The sequence below is a fragment of the Setaria italica genome, chromosome V (genome assembly GCF_000263155.2).
Source record: "Setaria italica strain Yugu1 chromosome V, Setaria_italica_v2.0, whole genome shotgun sequence".
Taxonomy (NCBI): domain Eukaryota; kingdom Viridiplantae; phylum Streptophyta; class Magnoliopsida; order Poales; family Poaceae; genus Setaria; species Setaria italica.
The window spans coordinates 2,552,910-2,569,753 of NC_028454.1; the positions used below are offsets into that span (position 1 = coordinate 2,552,910).

Below are 16,844 nucleotides of genomic sequence, written 5' to 3' on the forward strand. Positions count from 1 at the left end.
GACTTTTGACTCGTCGTTGTTGCCCGCGCACCAGTGAATACTTTTCAACACGGGAGACGGATTTTTGAACGCTGATGTGATGGAAAATTAGGGTAATTATGCCATTTACTGATGCTCCACGTATCAGGATTGGTTAATCATTTGTTTGATCGAATCAAACTTAGACAGGTGCGTCGTATGCATGCAGTTAGCAGCTAGTGCAGTGAGATGTATTAAGATTATGAAGACTATGAAGCATGGTGATAAGTATATGCCAAGTCAGCAGACTGCATGGTTAGGTCGGCCTGCTCCGGTGTTGAACACTTCTAGTTTAGACTAGGCTCTCTTTTTTAAGAAAAATTAAGGATGTTTAGACCTCGGCTTTGGTGTTAGTTTCGTTCTTCTTTGCACTGAGGGCCCCCATTCCATTACCATAACTATAGTTTTGAATGCCTAAAATAATGGCAAGGGCTCCCGGTCATCATCGTGTTAGGTTTTTCTGGTATGGGATGATTCCTTCACTTTCTTTGGTTCAGAGAATATTTATTTTGTGTTTGGTAGAAGGGATGTGAAACATGAATCATCTAATAAAAAAATATAATCAAATTGTTAGAATACACAAAAGAACCGATTCATAACATCCATCTCATATTATACCATTTGAAGCGCAGAGGCAGGAGGTCCCGGCCTGGCATGGCTAGTCCCTTGGTTATAGGAGATGACGATGCAAGGAGGTCGCGTGGGAGCAAAGATGTGCGTACCATTTTAGGAATAATGTAATTGAGCATTCCTCCACGTGGTGGACGTGTTCTCGGCATTATTCGCTCCCTAATCCAACAAGACATTCTTGATAATCACAATCAACCTTACACAATTATGTTTTATCAATAAAATGTAAAGACAAACTAAGTATTTGCAAAGTCAATAATATATTCTTATGAAAGTATTTGAATTCAAATCACAAGTTAGACCTGTCAACTAAATCAAGCTTATAGATTTAAACAAAAAAATATGAGCATCAAACTTGGGAGACATGTACAGTCTTGCGCATAAATTTAACTTGACTTCGCTATGCACCCTTTTGATTAAAATTGTTTGTAGTAGTTGGATCAAAGAAAAGCCACACCGCTTCAAAGTCGCTGAGAAATAGCATGTAGAAAAGGAGGGAAGAGGTTCCTCCGCAGTTTTTCATCTACTGTTAGGCCATTGACATGTGGGGCCGGGTCGTCCACGCGTCAGGGACTCAACTATAGATTCAACTGCTACAGAGGAGTCTCGTCTAAAAGGAGCGGAGGCTCGATTATTGGACCTATCAAGTAGGACCTAGACGAGATTTAGGACTTTCTTCATATCATTCGAAAATAGCGAAACTAAAATACCTGTTAGTCATAAATTACTTATTCCGAGGTATATCTTATATTTTCATGGAACTTTTTGTAAGCCGGAACATTTCTATCTTGAACATGGAATATTTGTCCCATCTTCATAAGAAAATTAACTTGAATAACAACAACAATGCGATCAACAGTCTTTTATTTTAAATTTTATTTGCAAATGAGGTGACGTAGCAATCTACCTTCTGCATGCACCCACACTATTTCGTGCGACAACCGCAAATTTTGTCTCTGAAGCGACGTGCAACCGCGCCCCCTCTCCACCCGTTGCCCCGTCGCCCTTCGCCGCCACATCCACCACCGCCTCCTCCTCCTCCCCTGGATCTGGGTCCCGATCCACGCCAATGCCGGCGCATCGGCGCCGTGCCTGGGGTTCCTAGTCTCGCCTGACCAACTCTGGATCCCTTCCCTGTCGTCCCCGTGGTCCTGGCGCGCGGCTGTTTGATCGCTCCCTCGATCGGGAATGGAGCGCGGGGGGATCGGGGGCGCCGACGAGGAGGCCCCAGCTCCGAAGCACCCGCAGCAGAGATACCGCTCTGTGGAGTCACAGGACCGCACCGTCGTGCCGATGGCATCCATGGAGACCGGCTCGTCCGCCGCAGCGCCCAGGTGACGGCCTGATCCTAATTTCCCGCGCATTTTTTCGGGGGCGTAGTTGGAAAGCAGGGGATGCGCAGCATGCGAAGATCATTGGCGTTGATTAATGTGGTCTGCCAAGCCTAGACATTACATTGGAATATTGGACACAGGGATCAGGGGAAATTGAGATGGTTTCGGTGATGATGAGTGCATTAAGCTATTTTGAGTAATGTGGTTTGAGATATGGGAGGGTTGTTTGCATTCTTTGTGTGTTGCACGAGTAAATTGCAGGGAGCTTTATTCTTTCTAGTATTTTCGTTATCACCCTAGTGACCTGGTCATAGAGGCATTGAAGAACAACTATGATCAGTGCCTGCCTTGAATTTTTAGCCTTTTTTGTTTTTTTCTTGTATTGAGCCCATTGGCCATACAGAGCATGCAAATTTAATTATTGTAGGACTGCAAACGAATCCTGGTTGTTTGATTGAAATTCTGAATGAAGCGAGTTTGTGTACACCTCAGTTTGGATCTGTGGCTGTAAAGTTTGGAGACACCGGTTTGATCATTTGGTGTTCTAAAGAAATCTAGCTCTGCTTTGCTGTAGCTTAGAGCCCAGGAGTACAGTTGTCCTTCTGTTGCACCTGGATTCTCACTGTCATCAAATCTACTGTAGTATGCCAATGTGGCATCACCCTCAGCTTCTCCAAATTATTCTAGGCTTCTAGCCAGTGGTTTCTTGTTCCTTTAATTATCTGTCTATGAAATTTGAAAAGTAAACTATTGGTTTTGGTGGGAAATGTGCAAAAACTAACACACCTGTTGTTCTATGATAGGCCCACGAAGCCTAACCTAAGTATTGACCCAAGAACGAAAATGACATCTTCAAATGGTCATGCTGTACCTAATGCATCTCAAAGCGATTCAAAGCTCGAGCTCTTTGGTTTTGACTCGTTGGTCAATATTTTGGGACTCAAGAGGTATGATAATTTAATCTGTTGATTTTATTCATATTAACTAGGGACTTGAAAGTTTTTACCCGCATTTGTGTTTTCCTTTTGTTAACCCCTTACTGTTTAACAAAAGCTAGAAACTAAAGCCATTTGTTTTACCATACAAATGAAAAGAAACATGCCCTACATCTGATTGATTATGAACAGTATGGCAGGAGAACAAGCTCAGGCAATAGCTAGCCCAAGGGATGGTGAGGATGTGGGGATTACTATTGGATGCTCTAAGGTTGGTTTTTGGCCCATGAGCACAAAACGAAAAATGCATTCTTCCTAAACAGTAGTAAAACTGTGTTGATAATTACATTTATTTGATTTGGTTTGCAGGAAACTGAGCCTAAACTTGGTACCATGATGGGTGTCTTTGTTCCATGTCTACAGAACATCTTGGGTATAATATATTATATCCGTTTTACCTGGTAGGCTTTCATTCCCATTTCTTGTTATTACATATCTTGCGTTGGTTTTAATTTCTAGTTAATTTCCGCAGCTTAATATTTTAGTTCTGGTCTTCGTATTTATATTTTTCCATGTCATGAGTATCATGTAATGCAAGTGTCCTTGTTTGGCAAATAACCTTCATGTAACATTTGCCATCACTTCATTCACTAGCAACAGGCTGTTTTCATAGTATACTCAAGTATACATATGGTAAGTCAGTAATTTAATCACAAGTCCAGTCTACTCCCTTCGTCCCAAAAAAACATGTCGTTTTAGAAATTCTAGGACAAATTAACAAAGAGGTCAAATAACCATGCAACCCCTGCTGTTTGGAGCACTTCCTATAAAAATGTTTCTATCAGATTCGTGGCAGCACTAATCAAGGAGCATGCATGGCGCCATGCAGATTAGTTGCCGCTGTTGTTTGTCTTTGGCGCCATTCAGATTAGAAGAACAGATGACGGAACGAAAGGGAGAGAACGACGGGAATCACAGGATTAGGATGGCAGTTTTTTTTTGTTTCCGGATCCATGTGATATCCAAAAGCTACAACGATATGTTTTGTGGGACAAAATTTGAATCCTAGAATGACATGTTTTTTTTTGTGACGGAGGGAGTAGGTATACTAAGTAATTTAAAATTGGTACCTTGAAGGGCTCTTCCGATCGAGCACCAAGAATGTTTAGCATTTCAAAATTGTGCTTCATGACACTCCATATTCTCTTATGCACAAATTACCGGTCTATTCCAATGTTCAAGAATTGACAGCTTGTTTTCTATTTACCATAGGATCGTGGGTATGGGAGGCATATGGCAATCACTTGTTTTAGTTGCATTCTGCGGTGCATGCACATTTTTAACTGGATTATCATTAAGTGCAATTGCGACAAATGGAGCCATGAAGGTATGTTGAATCTGAGAAGATGTTGTAGGTGAAACTTCCTTGAACCAGTGTCTATCATTTCTTATTTGCACCTGCATGAGTTTGTTTCGTTTTTGTTCTGTGTTCATGAAAGATGATAGGCAATGAAGCTAATACCTAATAAGATCTAACAGATAAAGATCGTTGTTGAAATCTCAAAATTGATAAACTAAGAATGTAGATAGAATAATAAAAGTACTATTACATAATTCCCATCAACAATAAAGATAGAAACCACCATCTACCCGATGGCCCGAGCGGTTGACCCTCTCTTTCTATATTATAATACTGAATCTTATCTATTATTTGTGAACTCAACTACTCATAAAGACATAATAATTGAGATATTAGATTTGATTCTCCATCTTGAGCTTTTGCTGTGTCAATGGTATACACTCAATTGCAGATCGATAAGGATAGAGGATGAGTGATCAATTCATCTACTCGATTTTGATTCTTATCTTATCTTCCGGGGGATATGGGTGCTGGCAATCCCCCTTCATCGTACATGAATAATTTATCCATTCCATATCCCTGATTCCCCTCTGTATTTTCTCAGTTATTCACTTGTTAAAAAAGCAATAATCATTCCATAAATTGGTTGTATCTGCATTCTGGTCCAGAAATCTGAACAACACTAATGGACCTATCTTATTTTTCGTTTTGATCATCAGGGTGGTGGCCCTTACTATCTAATCGGCCGTGCACTTGGTCCAGAAGTTGGAGTTAGTATTGGATTGTGCTTCTTCCTTGGAAATGCTGTTGCTGGAGCTATGTAAGCCTGCATTACAGCATGCCAGCTATTTGCCACTCCTTTCCATATGCTTATTTTCTCTACAAGCAAATTATGTGGAAATGAATCGCCCCAAGAGGCCCAAAACCACACCCTGAATCTTGTTTTGTGTTACTTAGTTATATAACATGGATGAATTTGTGTTAGAACATGGTGATATGTTAGTGCCATCTTTGACTGTTGACAATATTGCAGGATGAGGCTGTAGTATATTTTCTTGAGAAAAGAAATCATGCTTGTTAAGAAATTTAAATTTTTAAGACCAAAAATGGAAATAACACAGAATATTATGTGGTAAAGAGTACATCTTGTTTCTTGACAGGCGTGCTTTAAATTTTCTTTCAGATATAGCAACCTAATGCGCATTATTCCATTCTTCCGTGAGCAGAGTTCATGCACACTTTAGTATTTCTCTCTCTGCTGACTACTTTGTTCTTATTTGGCATTACTCTTTCAGGTACGTGTTGGGAGCTGTAGAAACATTTCTGGATGCCATTCCATCAGCTGGATTTTTTCAAGGTACTCTGTTTTTCAGAACTCTAACCAGCATGTTTCCTCTTGGTTTGTTTATGAAAATCTGATGTGTGTATTGATTAATTTGTGTATTTGGACAGACAATACCATAAAATTAAATGTATATTCTTGTGTCCATTGATGTGAAGGATACATGCATTGCAAACATGCTAGCCATACATTGATGTGTGCATACGTGCTTTGTGTATATTTTTTCAGGAGAGCTATGTATCTTTGTATTAAGAAGAAAGTGCTATGTGTGTATGTTTCCCATAAAAGTAGCCACTACCAAATTTGAACAAAGAAGCCTTTGGTTGCAAGCAAGGGTAGCATGAAACCCAACAAGAGTAACGCTAATCAAAGACAGAGAATGGGAAAAAAGTATAGTAATAAAAATAAAAGAAAAATAGTAAATCAGAAGTAATTGATGTTCATAAATTAAGTTATACAAATGTTAGCTAATAATAAGGGGAAGGAAATTTTTCACATGGTGCATGTTATGGGCTTATGGCTACGTATAGATATATATACAAGATAATAAAAACTTGAAATTTATATCAAACTGGGTGGCTCTTTTATACTCTCTTTACATATTACAAAACAACTGGGCCAAATTTTCCTTGCTAACACTATTTTTATTCCTACTGATGAATCGTTATTATAAACTTCTGGGCATGTCTGGGGTTTTTGAAATATGGTTTCAGTGGTAAAACTACCTACAAGGCACTGTACCTGTGTGGCATTTGCCATTTCACATCCTAAAAAATGTAAGCTAGTGGATAGTCCACCATAATACTATTATCTTGGCAAACAAGAGGGAGAAGGAATGTGAGGGATCTATTTTACCCTCTGTGTTAAGATAAAAAATTAAAGTTGGGGATTGATGAAAGCTATTGAGGAAATGGTTGCAAGTTTATTATATTGGTTTCATGAACCAGTGGAATTTGGATGTTTTTTTGGTACCATTTGTTGAATGGCTTCAACTGCAGCGCAAAGGATCAGGGGCATCTTATATAATTTTGCATTGTTTCTGTCTCCGAGTCAGATATATGATTATAATGTCCACCATTTTTTGTATTCAATAGATAAAAAAAAATAAAAAACAAACTTAGGATGTGCCTGGGCAGCAAATGCCGCATATTACCTCCGTCCGTTTATAAATGATGTCGGGTAGCTCAAAATTGAGCTGATCGACGTCATATATAAATGAACGGAGGTTGTGAAGTTTGACGCTCAATTTCACCATGTTCATAACACATATGGGGTAGGAATGCAGGTACAGGTAAAAATTTAACAAATTTTATTTTTGTTGAATAAATAATTGGGAGATTATTTGTTGCAGTGGTCTGAGTGCAAATAGAGTTTATCAAATTTCGGATTAGTAAAAAGGTTCTTTCTTTGAAGTAGTGAATTTGTGAAAGGTTACTTTTCCAGTGGTGAAGAAACATGTTTTTCATTTATGTAAGTTCTGTTGTTCATTTTTTTTCTATTTGAATTAACTTGTAGCATTTTAAAAAGCAGAGAGTGTAACAGTGGTCAACAATACATTAGCAAATGGTACAACAGTAGCTGGTGGAACAACTATATCAACACCTAACCTGCATGACCTCCAGATCTATGGTGTTGTCATTACAATATTGCTCTGTTTTATTGTATTTGGCGGTGTCAAGATTATCAACAAGGTCGCACCCGCTTTCTTAATACCAGTCCTCTTCTCAATACTCTGCATTTTTATTGGCGTCTTCAGTGCACCAGGGTCTGATGCTTCAAGTAAGTAGTATTTGAACTAACATTTTTTTTTAATATTCTTTTTTTGTACTGAGATTTTTTTGATGTTTTTCCTGAATAGAGGGGATCACTGGGTTGAGTATGACTACACTTACGGACAACTGGAGTTCAGATTACCAACCTACAAACAATGCTGGAGTCCCTGATCCAAATGGATCGATATTATGGGATTTTAAGTGTGTCCTTTTTTCTGCTTCTGATGCTTGCCTTTTGAAACCTTCCTATTAGTGACATAACAATGTGATTTATTCATCCATTTATTGTGTTTAACCAATGCACGCCTACTGACAGATTTCTGTTTTTGTTTCAGTGCATTGTTAGGGCTCTTTTTCCCAGCTGTTACTGGAATCATGGCTGGTTCAAACCGGTCTGCGTCACTGAAAGACACACAACGTTCCATACCAGTTGGGACATTAAATGCTACCCTTTCAACTACTGTGATGTATCTAATATCTGTCTTCCTATTTGGAGCCTTGGCTACAAGGGAAGAGCTTCTAACTGACAGGTTTGATATTCTAGAAATAAGGCATCAGTTTTTTTTAAAAAAAATGTTGATAGGATGTTCCCTAAACTTTAGTTCTAGATGCCTTTAGCTTATTGAGTTTTAACACTAAGGGGGAATGGTGGATGCTTACATGCCTTGTAACTTGTAAGTCTATTTGAGAATCAAGGTATCAAAAAAGTCAGGTGGAGGCAGCACACATTGCGAGCCGGAGGCATGAAAATTGCAGTGGCATGCGTTATTGGGTGGGAGGCTTTTTTATTCGATCTGGAACGCAACTCGTTCAATAGGTGTGAGGAACCTCCAAATTAATTTCACTTAATCAAGTTATCATCCATTGATCAACTCAATTAAAGAGAATTAATTCCGATCATCCTTGAGATGTGTCTTAAGCAATGCCCAGGATTTACACACACCTCACAAGCACAAAAAAAACTCGGTCGGTGGGCAAAGGACCGTCCCCCACGGTATTTCACTAAGAAGAGCTCAACCGGAGCTCGGCCGAGAAAGGTCACAAAGCTGCCCCCTCCCCCACATGGAGATGGCGTCCCTTGTCGTTCGGGCCTTTACCCGTCCTTTGAGACCAAACCCACAACCAGCCCCTTACATGAGGGCTAGGTCACCATAGGTCGGCTGCCGACCAGGGAATCAACGAGTGACTTTTTTAATCCAGCCCCGTTTAATTCGTTCCCCCATAGCATATCCATACATAGAGGTTTGCAGGTCGAGTTTTTTTTACATAGAGGTTCGCCATACATGAAAGTTGTTCAAGTTTACATAATTGAGTCTTAGAGTTTTGCAGCTGAAAGTCTATCATAGCTCTCATACAAGTATACAACACATAACACAAAATAAGAAGGTTAACACTATATACCCATAGTGCCCTTCTCTTAGCCACCAGCTGTTACTGCTCACCCACACCTCCGTCCGTGGGATAGAAGTACCAAAAGACGATATCCGGCTGGGGATCACCAGCAACAACCAGAGCTGGCTCTATGATTTCAAGGGCTCTTGAGCAAATTGAGAACTATGGTCCTTTAGTCTAAATATTTCTTTTTCATTTTTAACATAGAAAAGGAGATTGTAGTACTAATAACATGTATTCTTGAAAAAAAATTCAATACTACAAACTAGTATATGCTGTTTCTTAAGGGTGAATGATAGTATAATATGATCACACAATTTGAAATATTTGAAAGCTTTAATTCTCTAGGTTCATAAATGTACATTTTGCTGTTTCTTCAGATGAACTACTTTCTGGCTTGTGTAGTCAGCTCCTAAACATGCTAATATATGCAGGCTTATTTCTGCAACAATTGCTTGGCCTGGTCCAGCAGTAATTTACATCGGTATTATTCTGTCCACTTTGGGTGCAGCACTACAAAGTATGACTGGGGCCCCAAGGTTACTTGCAGCAATAGCGAATGATGACATCCTTCCTGTTCTTAATTGTTTTAAGGCTTATGAAGGATCTGAGCCTCATGTAGCAACTCTGTTTACAAGCTTCATCTGTATTGCTTGTGTTGTGATTGGGAACTTGGATCTGATTACACCTACTATCACTATGTTTTTCCTTCTGTGTTATGCTGGTGTGAACTTGTCATGCTTTCTGCTGGATCTCCTTGATGCTCCTAGCTGGCGCCCTCGATGGAAGTTACATCACTGGAGCCTTTCTCTGATCGGTGCCTCTCAATGCATTGGTATCCTTCCTCATTCCTGTTTTTTTTTTTGTTTGACCACTTCGAAAATATACGTCTGCATGTTATAATCAGTAAATAATTTTAAGAATAACATCTTCAGAAGCCTAATGGAAATTTTAACACTGAATCTGAAAATTTGTGTACAGAATCCAAAATGTATGCTTATGAGTCTATATACTTGTATTTTGGTGAAGATTATTTTTATAGTATAACTAAAAGAATCATATCCTTGAGATGTACTGAATATTTTGAATAGTTTGAGACTAATGACAGATGATTTTCCCCTAAATATACAGTTATCATGTTTATGATCTCATGGACTTTTACCGTGGTCTCCCTTGCCCTCGCAAGCCTCATCTACTACTATGTCAGCTTAAAAGGAAAGGCTGGTGACTGGGGAGATGGATTTAAAAGTGCATACTTCCAACTGGCTCTGCGAAGCCTCCGATCAATGGGAGGTAGAATATTTTTTGCATGACAAATAAGCATTCTTCATCTGACCTGCAAGCTCCATGTTTTATAACTCTGACCATTTTCTTGCAGCAAATCAAGTACATCCCAAAAACTGGTACCCCATTCCTCTCATATTCTGCCGCCCTTGGGGTAAACTTCCAGAAAATGTCCCATGCCATCCAAAACTTGCAGATTTTGCCAATTGCATGAAGAAAAAGGGCCGTGGTATGTCGATTTTCTTCTCAATCATTGATGGTGACTACCATGAATCGGCCAAGGATGCAAAGACAGCCTGCCGTCAACTTAGTGCCTATATTGACTACAAGCGTTGTGAGGGTGTCGCGGAGATCATTGTAGCACGCTCAATGTCTGATGGTTTTCGCAGCATTGTTCAGATAATGGGCCTAGGCAACCTGAAGCCAAATATTGTTGTGATGCGTTACCCTGAGATCTGGCGTCGTGAAAATTTGACACAGATACCTTCGACATTTATCAGCATCATAAATGACTGTATTATTGCTAACAAGGCAGTCGTCATCGTGAAAGGACTAGATGAGTGGCCTAATGAGTACCAGAGACAGTATGGAACCATTGACTTGTATTGGATTGTGAGGGATGGAGGGCTAATGCTCCTGTTATCTCAGCTGCTACTCACCAAAGAGAGCTTTGAAAGCTGTAAGATTCAGGTCTTCTGCATAGCTGAAGAGGACACAGAAGCCGAGGAGCTAAAGGCTGATGTGAAAAAGTTTCTGTATGATCTTCGGATGCAAGCAGAGGTTATCGTTGTGACTATGAAGTCAATGGAAGCACGTACGGAGCTCAGTTCTGGTGCTAAGAAGGATCCCGAAGAAGAACATGCGAGTGCTCAGCATAGAATCAGAGCATACCTTTCTGAGATGAAGGAGACTGCACAAAGAGAAGGGCGGCCACTGATGGAGGGTGGCAGACAAGTCGTGGTTAACGAAGAGAAGGTCGAGAAGTTCCTCTACACGATGCTGAAGCTGAATACAACTATCCTCAAGTACTCCAGGATGGCAGCGGTGGTGCTGGTGAGCCTCCCACCACCGCCTCTGAACCACCCGGCCTACTGCTACATGGAATACATGGATCTGCTTGTCTTGAACGTACCACGGATGCTGATAGTTAGGGGATACAGGAGAGACGTCGTCACACTTTTCACGTAATTTTATTGGATATACATTTCGAGGATCTAAGTTTATTCCTTTTGGTAGTTATTATACCGTTCCAGCATTATGGTGCTCACATGGTACATGGGTTCTACTGTTGAAGTTGGAACTTGGAAGTCAATTTACAGATGGGTACATGCATAGCATTAGTTTCATTCATTATAGATTGAAAATTTCACAGCATAGAAAATACCTGTTCTATAGATTTTTCTTTTTATTTTTACAGAGAAGTTTTTCTCCATAGATAAAAGCTACAGAGCTGTGTTTTATTTTGCATTGCCATTTTCTGTAAAATGTAATAGATATTATTTTCTTATATTGTTGAGAAAAAGAATTAAACTATTTATGTACATATCTGGAACTCTGTTATGACTTGAGCTATGAAATCATATCAATACTGAAGTTCTAAATTTTTTTGAAAGAACAGGAGAGGCACCACTGGTTAAAATATGTTAATGTAAAAGGAAGTTATTTACAAAGAAAAAGAGAAAAGGGAACAAATTAGATTCTCAAGCTAAGCTGTCTAGCCATTCATGAAGGAGGGAAGATTGAAGTTCTAAATTGAAGAACTGTTCTCATCCTTGCTTTCTGGGCTTCTGGTAGTTGTAAATGGCTTCACTAGCAAGTTCACTGTGCATACTGAACCCTATTTGATAAAGGAAATATCCACTCCTATTTGATATTTGATTTCCTACACAAGTCAAAAACCTCGTGGGGATATTTTATTGTTAAAAACTGCATATCGTTCCTGCGAAATTCTCACGAGTTTTGCTTACTCTTTTTGTTTTGCTTTTTTTTATAATAGTTTTGCTTCTTTTTTCACTTCAGGTCATCCAAACCAAAACGATTCTTAGCCTCAGGCCCAACCTATCAACACGCTTCTATTTCAAAGAGCCCACCTGCCCTTCCAGTAGTATAAGAGGCCCATGATCGTACGGAAACCCCAAAGACTCCGCAATCGGGCCTGCTTTGCGATACGTGTAAAGCCCTGCTCACGATCGAACCGCGGGAAGGCACCGAGGTCAACAAGGTCATTTACCACACGCCCTGCCTCCCTTACATAACCTCCCTCTCCTGGCAATTCGCGGAAACCCTAGCCGCCGGACCACTCGTCGCCCTCCTCTCCTTCGCGAGCGCTCGCTTCGGTAACTCTCCGCCGCCTTGCTCGATCTTTTCGTATACATAGTGTTCGTCTTCTCCGCAGATCCAACCCTCCCCTCCCGCTGATTCGCCGTCTGTCTGTTTGTTTGTGCTGGTGGAAGGAAGCAAGGGATTCGAGATGGCCAAGTCGAAGAACCACACGGCGCACAACCAGTCGTACAAGGCGCACAAGAACGGCATCAAGAAGGCCAAGCGCCACCGCCAGACCTCCACCAAGGGGGTAAGATAATCTGCTCCTGCTGCTCCTCTTCCATTTTTCCGGGTCGCTCGATCGTGCAGCTGTGCGCCGCGCCCCCCCCCCCCCCCCCCCCCCCCTCTTCCCACACACACACACCGTTACGCCTCTGGTTCGTGGATGCCAATTTTTTTAGGCACTGGCCATTCCGTTGGAGAGCAGAGGTTTTGGGCTTGCGGCGCACATGGTTGGGCATGTTGACTATTAGGTCATTTCCTGAATGATAGATTTCTGTGCTATTTGTCAAATCAATTACTCGATGTGGTATTGAAAGATCCAAATTTATGTTTTTGGAAGCCTAGTGTAATCTATTAGCCTTACAATTTGGCACTCTGAATTTGGGTCAATAGTTTATTAGCGCTACTCTTAGGAAAGTGTCTGGTTTGTTCCAGTAACCATGAGTTGCTATCGGTTTGCTAGGACTTGTTTCTACTTGTGATGTGAAAGCATATTTAGTACCTTTTTACAACTATGGTTTGTACAAAATCCTTAGCTACCGTTGTTCCTGTCTCTACCTTTAAATATTCTCATAATATTTGTGTTTGTGATAGTCCAATTGCTCGATTGGTATTTTTATTAGACTCTGCCTATTGTAAAATTTGTACTGATAAGTTTGAGGTTGCTGCAATGATGAGACCTTACCTTTTTGAGAGCAGACCACTGCTTGATGAATCTGGGGAATAATCTTCATTATTTCCTCCTGAGCGGTTACCTGAGCACCTACACAGCCTTGATTCATGTTGCACTTCTGTTATTTACTAAGAGATGCACGACTTTGAAGCACAACAGCTCTTGTTTTTGCCAATTCTCCTATTTGTTAGCGCTTCGCTGACCTTATGGCTTGTTATTGTGACACATTTTTAGCACTTCCACTGACCATTCCCTTCCGCCATCTTTGCAGATGGACCCAAAGTTCCTGAGGAACCTGAGGTACTCAAGGAAGAACAACAAGAAGAGCGGTGAGGCTGAAGCCGAGGAGTAAGATGGAAGTTTATGCTCATGGAGAAGCATGGATGTGTTTCCCCTTCCTAGCTCAGTTTTACCTTTAGGATCTGGAGTTTCGCTTAAGATGGAATTTAAATGGTCTTATGTATGATGGCAAGGACCCTCTTTTGCTGCAGAAGTGTTACTGCCGTAATATTACGATATTATGTGTTAAGTTCATGCTACTCTTTGACTTGCTGTTTTACCTTCTCTCTAACTGGTTACCTGCTTGGAGGTCAACATTGGATTTAAACCCTGCTGTCAGCCATTGACTCTAGGCTCGTGCCGTTTGCCATTGTGATTGACGCGACTATGTCAGCCAGTGCAGAACACGTTGGTGCAATGGGAACAAGGAGCTGTTTGGATACCGGTGGTTATTGTCACGTCGAATGTTTGGAGGGTAATTAGAAGGACTAAACATGAGCTAATTATAAAACTAATTATAAAATTTCTAGGTTAATTCGCGAGACGAATCTATTAAACTTAATTAATTCATCATTAGCAAATAGTTACTGTAGCATCATATTATCAAATCATGGATTAATTAGGCTTAATAGATTTATCTCACGAAACAGAGGTTAATTCGCGAGACGAATCTATTAAACTTAATTAATTCATCATTAGCAAATAGTTACTGTAGCATCACATTATCAAATCATGGATTAATTAGACTTAATAGATTTATCTCACGAAATAGCCTCCATCTGTGTAATTAGTTTTATATTTAGACTATGTTTAATACTTCTAATTAATATCTAAATATTATGTGATAGGACTAAAGTTTAGACTCCCTTGAACCAAACATCCCCTAAATTTTTGGACCAGAGTATGCAGGACAATAGTTGAAGATATGTCTGAATCTTTTGTTCCATTAGAAAACTCTAGTGATTGATTCATGTTTTACAGAAAACCAGTGCCATGTGATGAGCTCCCTCCGTCGCAAATTAATATTCATTTTAACTTTTCTAGTTACATAGCTTTGGAAATAATTTTTTATTTGACATCAGACAAATGATACATTCCTTGCTTAGCCCTCAAAATTTTTTCATTCACTATTTGACACTGACTTCGACTTCAAATTTTATTACACTCTGTCGATTTTTCATCCGACCACCGTTAAATTCCTAATTTTGCTCCTGCTCGATACCTTCTTCCTTCTCTACTTCTCCCTCTGCTCCACACCAGCCATCCGACGCGGCGCGGGGGCGCTGGTGCTCAAACATCCGTTCATGCTTGTACAATCAAAGCAGTAGCCACTGCGATTCCAATCAATGCTCCGGAAGAACAAAATCAATGCTTGGATTTAGAAGTTGAGGATGTATGTGCTCGTGGATCTGACATCTGAGCTCGCCTCGCCTCACAGGCTCGCAGTTTGCAAGCGCTGTGCTCCGACGACCGGCTTCCATCGTTGCCGCCGGCGTCAAGCCCGCGGCCTTTTTCTATATGACATATAGTATCTATGTCATATACATATATATATATATATATATATATATATATATATATATATATATAAAAAGTTACGTATCTAGAAAAATTAAAACGAAATATATTATATCATAATAAAAATTGTATCTATAAAAGTCAAAACGAATTGTAATTTGGAACGAAATAAGTACATATATGCATATATGATGCTACAGACAGGCTCGAAAGCTGCAGTACTCCTTGCCTCAGGATAAGCACGGGCGTTTGCAACATACGGTTCTTCGCGCAGTGGTTCCGTGGGACTCAAGTTGAACTACGGTTAACTGAACAAGCTGTACAGATTACAGAGGTGTGTAGCTCAACACGCAGAACAGAATGTGATATTCCGTTTCAAAAAAAAAAACATAGAGGTGTGTAAGTTTTTTTTCCGCCGGGTGTTTTACTGCTATACATGACTGAGAAGCTCTTTGGCAACATAATTATTCATCACAATATAAGAAGCAGTTCCTTTTTTCAAGTCAGGTATCCCCATACATACAAGTTTCATACATCATTCAGACAAAGAAGTAAAGACAGGAGGGAACTAAGAACATGCCTGTAAACTTGCAAGCAGACCAACCAGGTCTCTAGATCAACACACAAGCAATGATGTTAGAGAACCCACATAACTCCCAAACGTAGACAGCAACATCGTTGCTGCTAACCGTCATTAACACCATCAGCAGCCAAAAGGAAGAGAGCGCCTATGATCATGCAATAACAAGCATCAAGCATTTTGATGTACTACACCTCCGGCTAAAATCTAAATATATACAGGCTGGTCCTGGAATGGGTGCAGTCAGACTATTACTCTCTTGGCAAATGATATTGCCATCAATATTTGTATCAGCCACATGAAAAGTAATGCCAGTATGGTTTGATCTAAAAAAATGACTTTATCAGGTTTCTGAATCTAGTTTATCAGATCAGAGGTTGGTTGGTGGTCAACCTTTTTTTGTCTCGGAGTATCCAACTTAGTACTGAGTTTCAACTACAGAAAGTACTATCGAAGTGTCTCACAAGATAGGTATAAAAGATGCATCAAGTAGCTTGTTCATTCAGAGAAGGATGAGTTAAATCAGAACAAATAGAGACCGATATGGCGGTATATCGAAGCAGATCTAAGCATTGCGGGAACAGTGACCTCCAATCATTTCAGAACTTGCGCACTAAAATGGTAGGCTGAAACACAAAGAAGCAGAAGCTGAAACACAAAAACCCAGTTGGCTCATCAGGAAACCAGAGCACATAACTGATTGGATGCAAAGATAATTGCATGTTCAGCTATCTCTGAGAAAACAAAAGGCACACTGAGTAAGAACTATATGCCTAGTAATATTAGTCACTTCGAGCATACCACCAATAAACTGCAGGCTCACATTAAGTCTTAACTAATCTCTAATGACTGAAAGGAATTGACTGTCAACTTCGAGCACATGACCTTGTAGCAGGCAATTCTATTTGAGCGACATATGAATTAGCATTGTTTAGAAACAATAACCCAGCTTCTATGGTTAACAAAAATTGCTAGTCGAATACCGCTGCTTACACTCTAGAACCTTAAAACTAATGCATGGAAAATGAGCTCCGAAGTAACGTGAATCACTGGTTTCTTTGGTTTCTACTCCATAGTTAGTAACCCTGACTTTTGACTATCACATCGATTAATATATAAGCACAAGAAATAATACTCAAATAAGATTGGAATGGCAAACAGTGCAGCCGCAGGCCAAAGCTGA

At 40.1% G+C, this 16,844-nt stretch overlaps 1 protein-coding gene across 1 annotated transcript; it reads left to right on the forward strand.

The window, feature by feature from the left end:
* Positions 1-1,836: 1,836 nt before the first annotated feature.
* LOC101758122 (cation-chloride cotransporter 2) lies at positions 1,837-11,272 on the forward strand. The gene is made up of 13 exons (XM_004967494.2): positions 1,837-1,982; positions 2,786-2,929; positions 3,110-3,188; positions 3,287-3,378; positions 4,190-4,304; positions 4,997-5,097; positions 5,573-5,634; positions 7,150-7,398; positions 7,478-7,592; positions 7,727-7,921; positions 9,218-9,618; positions 9,915-10,076; positions 10,162-11,272. The coding sequence occupies exons 1-13, from the start codon at positions 1,837-1,839 to the stop codon at positions 11,253-11,255; spliced, it is 2,955 nt and encodes a 984-aa protein (XP_004967551.1). The 3' UTR covers positions 11,256-11,272.
* Positions 11,273-16,844: the final 5,572 nt, after the last annotated feature.

Bases quoted from the DNA above. Each gene is read 5' to 3' on its own strand.
- LOC101758122 (XM_004967494.2), top strand. From the start codon at position 1,837: ATGGAGCGCGGGGGGATCGGGGGCGCCGACGAGGAGGCCCCAGCTCCG. The intron at 5,635-7,149 runs GTACTCTGTTTT...TTTAAAAAGCAG, and splicing joins ATCAGCTGGATTTTTTCAAG to AGAGTGTAACAGTGGTCAAC. The intron at 7,922-9,217 runs GTTTGATATTCT...TAATATATGCAG, and splicing joins GAAGAGCTTCTAACTGACAG to GCTTATTTCTGCAACAATTG.